Source organism: Rhinatrema bivittatum, chromosome 2, assembly GCF_901001135.1.
Source record: "Rhinatrema bivittatum chromosome 2, aRhiBiv1.1, whole genome shotgun sequence".
NCBI classification, from domain to species: Eukaryota; Metazoa; Chordata; class Amphibia; order Gymnophiona; family Rhinatrematidae; genus Rhinatrema; species Rhinatrema bivittatum.
The window spans coordinates 595,987,352-596,002,700 of NC_042616.1; the positions used below are offsets into that span (position 1 = coordinate 595,987,352).

Genomic DNA, 15,349 nt, shown 5'->3' on the forward strand with positions numbered 1-15,349 from the left:
CAGCCAAACATATTGGAAGAAGGCTCCCCCTTCCATCTAATTCTTAATGTCAGACACTTCCACATTGGGGTGGGGTGCTTACCTCCTCCGGTACAAGTCACAAGGTCTTTGGAATCACAATGAACGATCATGCTTCATCAATCTGTTGGAACTTAAAACCATGCAAAATGCTCTCAAGGCATTAAAACACCTCAAGGGAATGGCTTTGATGATCAACACAGACAACCAGGTAGCTATGTTCTATGTCAACAAGCAAGGAGGCACAGGATCAAGGATCCTCTGCGAGGAGGCCTGGCAAATATGGGACTGGATGGATCATGCCAAAATAACTCTGCAAGCCTCGTACTTACCAGACATAGCGAACACGGAGGTAGATTGCCTCAACAGAATATTTTGTCTACACAAATGGTCCCTGGCGCAAGCAGAAGCCGACGACTTGTTCCACTGTTGGGGTTAACACTCGACAGATCTGTTTTCCATGAAGAACAACAGAAAAATTCACAGTTTCTGCTCAATTCAACCCAGCCCCCACCAAGAAGTTCTGGACGCTTTTTCTTGTTGTCCTGGAGCAAGGGTCTACTCTACGCATTTCCTCCACTACCACTGATCTCCAAAACAGTGCAAAAATGCATACGAGTTAACACTGAGATGTTTTTAATAGCCCCTGCTTGGCCAAAACTGTCGTGGTATGTGTATCTCGTACAATACTCAACTTCCCTTCCACACCTCAGGAGCAAGCTAGATATATTAACACAGGAAGAGGGATGCCTTGTCCATCCGTTACATTCCACTCTAAATCTTACCTCATAGATGTTGAACATGCGGTCTTATCACACTGGAACCTACCAGACTTGATTCAAGACTTCTTTCTATCAGCAAGAAAGTCATCCACCTGCCGGAATTACACATTTAAATGACGTCGCTACCCCAGTTGGTGCACACATCATTCGCTGGACCCTTTCATCTGCGAATCCCAGCATTTACTTTCCTATCTACACCATCTCTCACTAACCTGACTAGCAACCACTTCGGTGAGAGTGCACCTGAATGCCATAGCGACATATAATAATCAAGAAATTTGGGCTCCGATTTTCACATATCCACTAATTTCCCACTTCATGAGGGGACTTCTTCACCTGCGACTACCTGTTAAGCGGTCCCCAATTTCTTGGTATATCAACAGACTCAGACTCATAGAAAAGGATCTCAATTATTCATTTCCTATGATTCGAAAAGACTAGATGTCCTAGTGACAAAGCATACACTCTCTAACTGAATCACAGCCTGCATTAAACACTGCTACGCTGCACATTTGCTCCACTTCCCAGAACCAGTGAGGGCACATCAAGTGCATGCTACAGCTGCATCAATTGAACACTTGAATAATATTGCTATAGAGGACATATACATAAGCACCACCTGGTCATCCAGTCACACTTTCACCTTGCATTACTGTCTAAATAAAGTAGCCGCAACTGACAGTTCAGTAGGAGCAGCAGTCCTCAATTGCACCACTACATCTTAGCATGCTGCCCAAAAAAGAGTCTGGGCTGCAAAAAAAAAGAGGAAAAGAAGAAACTAAGGGAAGAAAAATCTTTATACTTTCATTGCAACCCGCAACTTGGGACTCCCCATTGAGCATGGCAAATTCAGCTTGCTTATTGATGGAAAAAGCAAGTTTACCATAAATGGTGTTTTCCGTAGATAGTAGGAAAAAGTAGCCATGCAAAACCTGCCCCTCTTCCTTGGACAGCAATGACTTGAAGTGAATCAACTAGCTTTGTTATCAACTGAAGAGAGTTCTGGAACCACCGTTCATGTGGGAAGACTCGCACATGCTCAATACAGAAAAACTTTAACTGACTTTGAAAGACAGCTCCACATCGTGCCACTTGATGACATCATCCCATTGAGCATGGCTAATTCATCCTGCTATCTACTGAAAACACCATTTATGGTAAGCAAAACTTGCTTTATGCATCTTTCCGCTTCCAGACAGTCAAAATCTCTGCTGCCTCCCGTACTGTTTTAACCTACCAGAGATGGGACTTGCCCAGTGAGTCAGCAGATTTCTGTTTTTAAGGTGGGCCTACCTAGTTCTTATTAAGGATGTGTTCCTTTTTTACCCTTCTATCTCTTACAGATCTCAAGAGACCCTGCACTTTTAATCTCGAAAGATCTACCTCTCACAGCATCTTTGTAGCATTGTTTTTACTCTGTGGTTTTCACTTTATTGCTTCTTAAAAAAAACAAGCAAGTAAAGACACCCTTTTGATTTTTGGCAGGTGTTCTCATAGATTTGGGTCTCGAGGAAGCTGGTGCTGCTTATCAGAGAGCTGAGAAATACATTGTCCGACTGGATAGTGACATTCAGGCAAAGTTTGAAACTTTTATGAAGAGAGTCAAACAGAATCCCTATACACTCTTTGTTCTGGTTCATGACAACTCCCATGTGGATTTAACAAGGTGAGTCTCACAGAAATGACGCAACAAACTGGCTTTTTGTTATTCCTGTTGAATACATTAAAAGCACACCTTGAAATTTATGCAGTAACTGAATTGATAGAATAAAATAAATTGCTACTGTAACATTAACTTGAAGATATGAGAGAAGCCAAAGGACAGTCATAGCTATGTATTCTGGAAGGCTTGTTTTTATTCATTGGCTTGTGTCACCAAAGGACACTGTAAAAATGAAAATGTGATTTTAAAAAAGTAATATAAGCAGGTTATTTATTTACTCTTCCTATTCTGCATGCAGAAGCAGCCCACATACATTTAAATAAAGAGCAGACAGAGATCCATGATTCCAAACTATCCATTTCAATGCTAAACAGAATATGAATACAATTAGAAAAGATTAGAGTTGTAATGTGTGGCAGTAATGAAAAATGTAGACATAATAGGCATTTCAGACACCTAGTGGAAGGAAAATAGCCAATGGGACACTGTGATACCTAGGTAAAAATTATTTCAAAATCATAGGCCAGATCAAATTGGTGGAAAGGTGGTACTATATGTTAGGATTGACACACAGTCAAATAGGATAAATGTCCCGCAGGAGAGAAAATGCAGCTTGGATTTTCAATGGATAGAAGTTCCATGCAGCATGGAATTTCAATCGATAGAAATTCCATGTGTGATGCAGAAAAGTATAGCAGTGGGATTATCTACCATCCAAAATCAGATATATAGGGAAAATGAGGGTAAATACAAGTAATACAGAATAACCTCACTTGTGAAATCTTGATCACCCAATTGCAAAAAAAGGAGGAAAAAAAGACTTCAGAAAGGAGCAAAAGTGTGAACCACTATTGGCCAAACTTTCAATCACACTGGTCAAAAAATATCCTTATATATATATATATATTCATAATTAAATTGTAAATAGTGAGTGAAAATTGCATGTCAGAGAAAAGTTTTTCAGTTTTGTAACAATCACAGCCACAGGATGCCAATAATATGACGGTAATGAAAAACAAGTTGATGTGGCCAACATTTCACTAAACAGGTTGCATCAGGACAAGTGTAAAATGCAATATGAAAAAATTCCATATATGAATGACTCAATCATAAACCAGTATATCAATAATTTCAAAATTAGGGATGTGCAGGAGAAAAAAAATTGCTGCCAGGTTGCAGATTCGGGCCTGGGTCCAGGCAGAGGCCCTGGTGTCAAGACCCGGCCTCCAAGCCAGGTTGTGGTGTTGGGCCTGGGTCCGGGTTTAAGCCCCGGCATCGGGACCCAGCCTTCATCAGATACCCGATGGATAAGTTAAGCTTTTGGGTTCTTTGTTTAATTTTTGGGGGTCTTGGCCGAGGCCCTGGCATCGGCTCATGCTTCTGCCAAGACCCCGGTGTTGCACTCGAGCCTAGGCTGTGGCCCCTGCTTTGGATCTCTGCCTGTGCCCTAGGCGAGGCCCCAGCTTTGGGCCTAGATCTAGCTTTGTATCATTAGTTTAAAAATGAAATGAATGAATAAGATTTGTTTCATTTGGGGGCCCTAATTCATTTCAGGTCCCCCCCCCTGAATGAAACAAATTAGCCTTATTTGTTGCATTTTGCAGTTTTGTTTTAAACGAATGCACATCTCTATTCAAAATAGCATGATACTCACTTAAAATTTAGACATCTCAAAGTCTTCTGTGTGTCATAGCATCTACTCAAGAATCAAAACTGTGTTGCATAGATTCAAGGCAAACTCAAGCTTTTATATGTAGAGAGCAGAGACCAGCTGACCCACCTTTGGCCAGTGAGGAAGGCTGCAAAGGGTATTTAACTTAATAGCCAATCAGAAAGCACAGTTTCAATCCACATAAAAAAAATGTGAAAAAGATATTACCACACTGATTGTCCATTTGCAAAATACACAAAGTAGTGTAAAAAATTACATTCAGTCAGAAAAATTATTCATAAAATTGAATCCCATTCAACCATGACATTTAAACTTTAAGGTTTCACCATTTTCAAGCGAAAAATCCACTGCTGTTCAACACTGCATCACGATTTCCTCCCCTCATATTCTTTTTCGCATGCTCAATTGTAAAAAACCAAAGTTGTTGAAGAGAATTTCCCAGTTGTTGGCAATAGAAAACAAGTGGTGCATCAATTTTTTGGAAGTTTTACAGCTCCAGTGTTCTGTCGGGTTGTTTTGAAAAGCTATGTTCATTTTGTCAAGGCATGAAAGAGAAAAGGGACACTTAATTTCATAAACTACAAAGGTAAACGAACAAGTGATGAAAAAAACGGAGATGATATTCTTTTGAATCAATTGAATTCACAAAACTCTTCACTTGTAGAGTAGCAGCAAAAACAGAAGAGTGACGACATCTGTGATGACCAATCAACTTCTACCCATCTAAATTGCTTGTGAAAACTGATCTTGTTACTGGTAATGCAAAAAGACTCAACAGATCTTGAAGATTTCTGGTATAAGCAATCCTCATCTGCATGGTGTGAAAACAAGGATGTAATATTACTTTAATTCAGTGGTTCTCAACCTTTTTTTGGTCGGGACCCACCTGACAGATGGTTCTTACATGCGTGACACACTGCTCATTACAATCTTCGGCAGAAATTGAAAAAAAAAAAGCCATGTATTACTTTTATTATTAAGAATGACACAAGGGAAAAATAATAGCACTCTTTCTGAATATATATTATATAAATAGTAAACCTCCCATACCAGAACAACACCATCTTCTAGCATGCAAACAGTTACTACCTTACCTAAAAAAAGGCAACACTGAAAATATTACACCAGCCTTAAAACTCCAATACTTCTATTAGGAAAATAGAGCAAGCCAGGCTGCTATAGAACCCTACCTAGAAACTACATGCAGCAGAATATCTCACCTCAATCACATGTTCAGACTCTCACCTAACAAAGAATAAAGAGACCCTAAAGCATAAATAGAAACATGCAAATGAAAAGTGAACTGGAAGCTGCAACAAGCCAGAGTCTCTGTATGAAAAAGAGAAATCACCAGTCCTCATAAAATAAAGCAAGAAATATAAAATCAATAGCAGTAAAACCATACTAATAAAAAGAACAGATTTTAAAACAGCTGATGAATGTAATATCCAATAATTAAAAACTCATATATGAAAAATTTCAAGACATGAATAAAATATTTCAAAACAGCAGACACAGAGACCCAATAATTAAAAATAGTAAGGATAAAAAATTCCTCTGCCCTCCATACCTGAAAACATTGGATTTCCAAGTGCCCTGAGATTATTGTGAATTAGAAGGAGGAGGGGTTGTTTGCAACTTTCTCCTTTCTCTATCACATATAAGCTCTCTCTCTCTCACAGAGGCTTTCAATCACATAATTACATACTTGCTCTCTCTCTCTCTCACTTACATAGGCTCTCAATCACAAAATTACACACATGCTCTCTCTTACACACATGCTCTCTCTCTCACATACATAGGCTCTCAATCACACAATTGTTGCATTCAGCTGTCCGCGGACTCACCCCACGGCCAACCGTCCTTACCTCTCCCGACACCGCAACAAAGATGCAGTAGGCCGCCACATGGACCCAGCTGCGCGAAAGATGCCATTCTGAGTGGGTAGTGGTCTTAGGCATGTGTGTCGCTGGCTGTTTTAAAGGGCCCAGGGCAGGAAATCTCCCACAACGCCCCTTGATGACGTCAGCAGGGCGCGGGTATTTAAACCCGGACTTGCCCAGACTCAGATACCTCAGCAACAGGTCCTGACTCTTACCTCGTTGGACTCCTGTCTTGTTGGTCTCTTGACTCATTGACTTTGGATACTTCATCCTCTGGGATTTTCTGTGGACGTCACCCATCTTCTACCTGTCCAGACCTCTGGCCTGTCTTCGTTCTTGCTGCTTGCCGCCTGCCTTGACCTCTAGTACCTCTTGACTCCTTCTGCGGTCTGTCTGACCTTAGCTTGTACCGATGGCTCTCAGCGATCTCCAGCCTGCATCAGATTCTTCACCATCCAGAGACCCGCACCTAAGTCCAGCTGGCCTCGGCACCCAAGGGCTCAAGCTGTGGGGAACGAAGGCTGGTATTGGTGAAAGTCCCGTTGGGTCTCTGCTCAAGCCAGGTCTGACTGTCAACGGTGAGAACCTGCAAGGCTCCTCCCTGCAGGTAGTGCCAACCTTGCCTCGACCCAAGGGTCCACTACCATAACAACAATTATGCACATGCTCTCTCTCTCTTATACACACTGTCTCTTAATCATACATACACCTGCTCTCAATCACACATGCAGATTCTCAATCACACTTACATACTCTCAATCACACAAACAGGCTCTCAGTCACACACAGATACATGCTGTCTCACACATACACACACGATCTCAAACACATATGCTCATTCACTCATTCTCTCTCTCCTCCCCCCCATCTCCCCGAACCTGCGGCAACAATAGCCGCCTCCTCGTCCAGCCCTCACGGCCTCGAGAAAGGAGTCCCATCGGCTGCCTGACGTAGCTCCTCGTTTTGCTCCAGGCTGACACTGCTCTTCTTCGGGCCTGCGCTGCATGCACTTTACCTAACATCGTTTCTTCTTCCCATATGCACAGCTGCTGTACTCCATTTCCTCTTCCAGGCCGCAGGGGCGGGAAGAAGAGACCCTGCCGGTGTCACTGACTCCAGTTCTCCTGCCGCTTTCTGCCGAGGCTATCAGCATTCTAAGCCCAGGCAGGGGGAGCAGCTGGGCCAGCAGGGAACTGGGAAGTGTGGCGACACACCTGCATGTGCTTGGCGACACACTGGTGTGTTGTGACACACCAGTTCAGAACTGCTGCTTTAATTGTTAATTCATTATATACCAATATCCCACAGAATGAAGTGCTTCAAGTCATTAAAGGTTTGCCTGTCCAATCGTCAAAGACTTCATTGGGTTCCTACAGAGTTTATCATTCAAATGGCTATAATTTATTTAAAAATCTGTGGGTGGAATTACATTCAACTCCCATATATTGTTCAATAACACATCACATAAATGAGAGTCAATATTTATTAACAAAATTTTACATACAAAAGTATACAATGCCAACAAAATGCATCACATACACACACTCACACTCATTCATACAATAAAACTTTATCTGCCCATTAACACTACATTTGTATATAACAAAACATACAAACAAGTATTAAGCATATGTATCAAACATACAATACAATAATCCTATAAAAGGTATTGCCACATCGTGTATCATTTCTCACTTTTTTTCTACATTCATTCTTTGAACTATTGCATGTGCTAAGCAATCAGTTACAACATTACTGTTGCTATATATTATTATTGCCTAAGCTCTTCAATGTCTCATCTTATTTGTTTGTGAAACTTCCCTTATTAGTTGTTCCTCTTATGCTGCTGTAATTATCGCTTAGAAATCTCTTATTGATTACTCTGCTTCAAAACTGCACACGCTGTGGTGACCCAACAACTTCAAAGAATACTGCCCTACAAGAGGCCCTTGTTTCATCATCACAGCTTTATCAGGGGAATCGCCGTTTCTACAACAATCAATGCACAATGAATCCAATAAACTAACTACAAACCAGCACTTAACAAAAAAACTACAAAAGCCACTGACCTAATTACCTTCACGTCTCCAAATATGACACCCAGGCCACCATTTGCATGCCACACTGCTCCGTTATGTACTATATCTGAAAAAACACATACCACCAAATCACTTCACCCTTAATGCATATATACATTGCCATGTCCTATGTCCTATCCATAAACCCACATTTCTTACCCAACTGATGTAAAAATCAATATTGCTCCACTTGCAACCTTTAATCAGTAAAATGCATTCTGAATATCTGGCTTCTCTTCCCACCTCGCCTCGCTTTGAAAACGCAGAAAAAAATCAGATGTGCAGAGGCGTCCCTCCGCATGTTATACATCAGCAGACTCCTCCCATTCAATTAATATGCATCCGTCATGCAACCCCTATTTTTCCTTCTGCTCTTATAGAAAACCTATCCACCATCAACCTCATGCCTGCACATTATAATCTCCACAACATAACCCGATTCCACACACCCCCTCGGCTCACCTACCATTAACCCAAACCACACATCCCAAACCACATATCTCACCGGCAACTGCAAGCACTCGAACAACCTATTCCAACCATATCACTCAAAACATACCCAATACCCTCCTGGCGAATAGTAAAACCCTAGAAGATGCCCTGGTTAATTTGGTCTATAGAGTGATTCTGTAAATAACTTTATTCTGGTTTCTTGTTATGTTTTTACGATGTGCATTTATTGATTATATGCATTTTATTTATTTTATTATATGCTTAATGTATTAGCTCATTGTTTCATGTTCTATGTAAGGCCTAGGGCGCCCCTGTAAAGCCCATAGAGTTTCTCTGTTAAATGTAAACCGAAGTGATTTGTATCTTATACAGGAACTCCGGTATATAAAAATAATAAATAAATAAATACACCAGCCTAAATAGATGCAACCTCCTATTACATACTAATATCATCTCCATAAATCCCTAACCCGGGCTCATAGTCAAACCACATTGATCCTTTTTAACTACCGCAGCTCTAGATCACTAACTCTTACCAAAGCCCTATTATACATAAAATAAAGCCAAAATACATCACACTACATCACACCATCATACATACCTCACTTACAAATACATACACCACAAGCTACATGCACTCACTACCCAAACAAATCCCATGTCTATGATGTCTGGCTGATTCATATTGGCTCCATTATAAAAACGCAGTCCACTCTACTTCACCATTCAAACCTAGGGGGGCCAAGGTTTGCCATTCAAATATATATGTATCGAATCTTTGGTGATTCAGGATCTTCAGGCTTTGGCGAAATCTCCAGAGAAAGCTAAATTCAGTCTAGCTCAAGAAGAATTTGCAGCCATTAAGCAGTTGAGGGATGATCCCTCTATAGTAATTCATTCGGCTGACAAGGGAGGTGCAGTGGTGGTGTTAAATACTTCTCAGTACATTCAGGAAGCTTTGAGACAGTTGAATGATAGACAAACTTATATGGTGTTGGATCAGGACCCTACTGATGAAATACAACATGAGATTAAGAGCATTTTGGATTATGCCTTGGATTCCCATATTATTACCCAGAAGGAATATGGGTATATGTATTAAACTTATCCCATGAGACCATATTTTTATACGGTACCTAAGATCCATAAATCGCTTATCGCCCCTCTGGGGCGACCGATTGTGTCTGGAGTAGGTTCAGTATTTGAACCAATTGCTAAATTTGTTGATCGTTTATTGGTCTTTAGTAGTTATGGCCCCGTCCTATGTTAGGGATTCTATAGATTTTATTGTGGCTTTGAATATAGCTGAACAAAGAGATGGGGCAAGAATGTTTGTGAGAGCTGATGTATCTCTTTATATACCAGCATTCCCCAGGAATAAGTGGTGGTTATAGTGCATGATGCTTTAAGCAGCTTGAAGATGCCAGAAAACAGATGCACAGTTTTGATGCAGCTTGTGGAGCTGGTGATTAAACGTAGTTATTTCATGTTTGGATCCATTTGTTATAAGCAAATTAGGGATATCCCTATGGGGTCCCCATTGGCTCCCTCGGTAGCTGGACTGTATGTGGCACGGTTTGAAGTGCAATTTATTTATTTGTCACGTTTTTTTCACTATGTCAGTTTTTGGAAACGGTATATTGATGACCTGTTCTTTTTGTAGAGAAGTGATACTGAGTATTTGCCATCTTTTATTGAGTTATATCAATCAGTGTGATCAACATTTAGAATTCATTTTCCAAATTCATCAGTCTCATGTTATGCTTTTGGATATGGTGGTGCATCAAGATCATCAGGGTATTGAAACTTATGTTTATAGGAAGCCAACGGATAAAAATACGCTTTTATATTTTCAGAGCTTTCATCCTCGGAAACTTAAAGAGAACATACCTTATGGACAGTTCTTTAGATATCGAAGGTTGTGCACCTCCCCTAATATGTATAAACATTGTTCTAGGGAATTATCTCAAAGATTTGTTGATCGAGGTTATAGCCCAAGAAACGTCAAAAGAGCATATAAGCGAGGGTTATATGCCAACCGTGACAATTTTTTGATCAAGCAGCATAAAGAATGGTATCTAGAATTATTTGTACCTTGCCATTTTCATCCAGGATGACGCGAATAAAACAAATTATATTGCGACAAAGGCCAGTGTTAGTCATTATCGGGTTTTGAAGAGGGTCCAATTTTTGCGGTGAAAAGAAGCAAGAATTTGAGAAACAGATTGGTGAGACATAGTGTTACATGAGCTGACTACCCTTCAGTTAGGGTTCAACTGTGTTGTGGACAATGTTCAGTGTGCCCTCATGTGTTGGTTATCCAATGATTTAGTCATCTTGCTTTGAAACATCCTTATGTTTTGCTGGCAGCGTTCACGTGTGCCACTCAGCGAGAGGTGTATGCCATTGTGTGTCCATGTTCCCTGATATACATTGGTCAAACCAGTAGATCTCTACGGCAGCAGATAATAGAACATAAGAACTGTATTCGGACAAATAAAGAGAATGCGCCATTGGGGACACATTGGCAACAGGAGGGTCACATGGTAGATGACATTAGATTTTTTTTGTAGTAAAGCAGTGTTGTAATGCATTAGGAGGAGATGTTTCACGTTTATTAAGGCGATGGGAACAGAGATATATATTTGAATGGCAAACCTTAGCCCCCCTAGGTTTGAATGGTGAAGTAGAGTGAACTGCGTTTTTATAATGGCGCCATTATGTTTCGGCCAGACATCATAGACATGGGATTTGTTTGGGTAGTGAGTGCGTGTAGCTTATGGTGTATGTATTTGTAAGTGGGGTATGTATAATGGTGTGATGTATTTTGGCTTTATTTTATGTATAATAGGGCTTTGGTAAGAGTTAGTGATCTAGAGCTGCAGTAGTTACACAGGATAAATGTGGTTTGACTATGAACTCGGGTTAGGGATTTATGGAAATGATATTAGTATGTAATAGAAGGTTGCAGCTATTTAGGCTGGTGTATGTTTTGGGTGATGTGGTTGGAATAGGTTGTTCGAGTGCTTGCAGTTGATGGTGAGATATGTGATTTGGTATGTGTGGTTTGGGTTAATGAGGGGGTGTGTGGAATCGAGTTATGTTGGGATTATAATGCGCAGGCATGAGGTTGATGGTAGATAGGTTTTCTATAAGAGGAGAAGGAAAAATCGGGGTTGCATAATGGATGCATATTAATTGAATGGGAGGAGTCTGCTGATGTATAACGTGCAGAGGGACGCCTCTGCACATCTGATTTTTTTCTGCGTTTTCAAAGCGAGGTGAGGTGGAGAGATTATTGCCATTTTGGTTATATAATTTTGGGAAGGGAAGCCGGATATTCAGATGGCATTTTACTGATTAAAGGTTGCAAGTGGAGCAATATTGATTTTTACATCAGTTGGGTAAGAAATGTGGGTTTATGGATAGGACATAGGACATGGCAATGTATATATGCATTAAGGGTGAAGTGATTTGGTGGTATGTATTTTTTCAGATATAGTACATAACGGAGCAGTGTGGCATGCAAATGGTGGCCTGGGTGTCATATTTGGAGACGTGAAGGTAATTAGGTCAGTGGCTTTTGTAGTTTTTTGTTAAGTGCTGGTTTGTAGTTAGTTTATTGGATTCATTGTGCATTGATTGTTGCAGAAACGGCGATTCCCCTGATAAAGCTGCGATGATGAAACAAGGGCCTCTTGTAGGGCAGTATTCTTTGAAGTTGTTGGGTCATCACAGCGTGTGCAGTTTTGAAGCAGAGTAATCAATGAGAGATTTCTAAGCGATTATTACAGCAGCATAAGAGGAACAACTAATAAGGGAAGTTTCACAAACAAATAAGATGAGACATTGAAGAGCTTAGGCAATAATATATGGCAACAGTAATGTTGTAACTGATTGCTTAGCACATGCAATAGTTTGAAGAATGAATGTAGAAAAAAGTGAGAAATGATACACGATGTGGCAATACCTTTTATAGGATTATTGTATTGTATGTTTGATACACGTTTAATACTTGTTTGTATGTTTTATTATATACAATTGTGTTAATGGTGCAGATAAGGTTTTATTGTATGAATGAGTGTGTTGTGTGTGATGCATTTTGTTGGCATTGTATACTTTTGTATGTAAAATTTTGATAATAAATATTGAGACTCATTTATGTGAAATGTATAATTTATTTAAAACATATATATTACGCACATTCCAGAGATCAAGGCAAATTATAATTAAAACATACATAAACGAAAAGAGAAATATCAATAAAACATCACAATTTTTTTTATTTTTGAAGGTCAATTTTACTAGCAAATCTCTGCATGGCCATGGTTTCCACTGTGGCAACTTCAGTGGCTAATTTATTCATGGCTACTTTTGAAGCTGATTGGGTTCATTGCTCTCCATTTACAGTTATATTGCATTATGGAAAAGATTAGTAGATGATGTATTCATTTTGTGGTCATGCACTTTGAATGAATTATTCAACTTTCACAGCGGTTAAATTTATGTCAGGACAAAATACAGTTCAGTCTTCATTTTCATTCTCTGTCTGGATCTTTTGATCATTAAAAAGGAGTTTGGATTTTTTCAAAAAGGACGTTATTGTAAATCGACTGATAGAAATACTTTTTTGCATTACACTACTTTCATCCTACTTCTTTCAAAAACAATTTAACGGTCTCACAATCCCTAAGGTGCATACACAATTATTCTGCATTAGATGATTTTAAATGTGAATCATGCTTACAGAGTGAAAAGTTTATCAACAGAGGATACTCTTATATGTATGTGCACAGAGCATACAAACATGCACTCTTTGCCAGCAGGCACCTGTTAGTGACATTTAATATTGATCATGATGACAGCGCTGTTGTTCTTACTGGTGTTTTTCTTTATGTTTTGTTATTCACAAAAATAATGAAAAACTGTCATTGTCATTGACAAGTACTTACATTACACTCTTTTTTTTCCCCATACAGATGAGTATTGCTTATACTAGAAATTGTAACCTCCGAGAACTGTTGAATCTTTTTGTATTACCAGCAACAAGACCAGTTTTCACACATACTTTATTTATTTATTTATTTATTTATTTATTTATTTATTTGTGACAATTTCTATCCTGCCCATTCCCAGACACCTGTTCTGGGCGGTTTACAAAATAACATACATAAAATCCACCATACATCAATAAAAGACAGTTTAAAACAAAAAAGGCAATCAAAAACTTCCTGAAACAGGTGTGCTTTAAACTGTTTTCAGAAAGTACTGTAATCCTTTATTTTAGATGGGGAAAAGCTGATTGGTCATCACAGATGTGGTCATTGTTCTGTTTGTGTTGTTGTTCTACTAGTGAAGAGTTTTGTGAATCCAGGTGATTGAAAAGAATATCATCTCCATTTTTTCACCACTTACGTATTTGTCTACCTTTGTAGTTTAGGTAATTAAGCAATGAGAAGAGACGACAAACACTAGAGACCTGTTGCTGAGGCGCTGGCTGATTGCAGAGTGCTTCCTTATATACTTGATCAGGATGTGATGTCATCAGCCAACACCCCAGGAAGTTTCGGCTGCATGGCCTATAAGAGGAGCTGAAAGAAGCAGGAAGTGCTATCCATGTCTTCTGGCCATGCTGGAAGCTCTTAGAGGTAAGGGGCATTACAGCGACACAGGATCTGGTACAAGAAGTAAGAGTGGCGGGGCCACTTGACAGTAATTATTATAACTTAATCAAATTTAACATAATCGCTGAAGATATAGAGATCATTTTAGCCCATTATTGCAGGCACAATTTTAAATTCTTCTTTTGACTTTTAAGGCTTTGAATGGATTGGGCCATGAATATTTGCAGTGATTTTGAGGCTATACCCTGTTTTGAGTACTGCAATCTTCACAGAAGGAACTTCTGTGTATTCTTTCAGGAAAAGAAGCTCACTTAAAAAGAACAAATGTTAGAGCATTCTGAGTCATTAGCGCCAACCTTTCACTAGAATAAACTTTCCAGGACATATTGGATTCAAAACGATTATTTGTGTTTTAGAAAATCTATGAAAGCATGGTTATTTCGAATGGAGTTTCCAGCAAGATAAAATTGTGTGAGACATAGATGTTTTATAGAGTGATAGGGAAGTGGATTTAGAGTGGGGTGACTTTAGAACTGGAGGGGAAGGATTTTTAAATTTGATTGTATTGTGATTTATCGTGCTGCTTCTACTGCCAAGTCCATAAGCAAAACACATCAAGTAGAACTGTCTGAACTTTCAAGAAAGCTCATCCCCCAGTAAAAAATGTTGTTAGCTGCAATTTTTATGGGTTATCAGTGGGGATAACTGTACAGTGCAGCAGTTATTGCTCTTAAGAAAAACTTAGGAGTAACCTGCACAGAGTGGTAGTTACTACCTTAAGAAGCTTGCTGGGCAGACTGGATGGACCGTTGGCCCTTTTCTGCCTTCATTTCTATGTTTCTGTGTGTATGCTTTGATGTTTTTGATAAGTTATGTTTTTAGATATTATGGTGCCATTATTCTTGGGCATTTAAATAACTGTTCTTGTTTATAATGCTTGTATATTGATAGACGTGATTAATATAAGATAAATAAAGTAGGTCATTTAGGAAAAACTATTGCAGTATCATTTAATTTAAAAAGGGAGATTATGATGAGGAAATTAGAACAAAATAAAAGGAGTAGTTGCATAGGTTAAATGTTTCATATGATGTGGATGCCATTTAAGAGCACCACCTTGGAAGCCTAGACTAAATGGATTTCATGCATTTAAAAATGTAGAAAGAAGACAAAATG

The 15,349-nt window shown here is 39.3% G+C and overlaps 1 protein-coding gene across 5 annotated transcripts in view; it reads left to right on the forward strand.

The window, feature by feature from the left end:
- GREB1L (GREB1 like retinoic acid receptor coactivator) overlaps nucleotides 1-15,349 on the forward strand; it is a 729,370-nt gene that overhangs the window by 543,182 nt on the left and 170,839 nt on the right. For all 5 annotated transcript variants that reach the window (XM_029591103.1, XM_029591107.1, XM_029591104.1 and 2 more), the window contains one exon: nucleotides 2,286-2,466. In XM_029591103.1, the coding sequence (XP_029446963.1) occupies nucleotides 2,286-2,466 (181 nt within the window). The remainder of the gene's footprint in view (nucleotides 1-2,285; nucleotides 2,467-15,349) is intronic.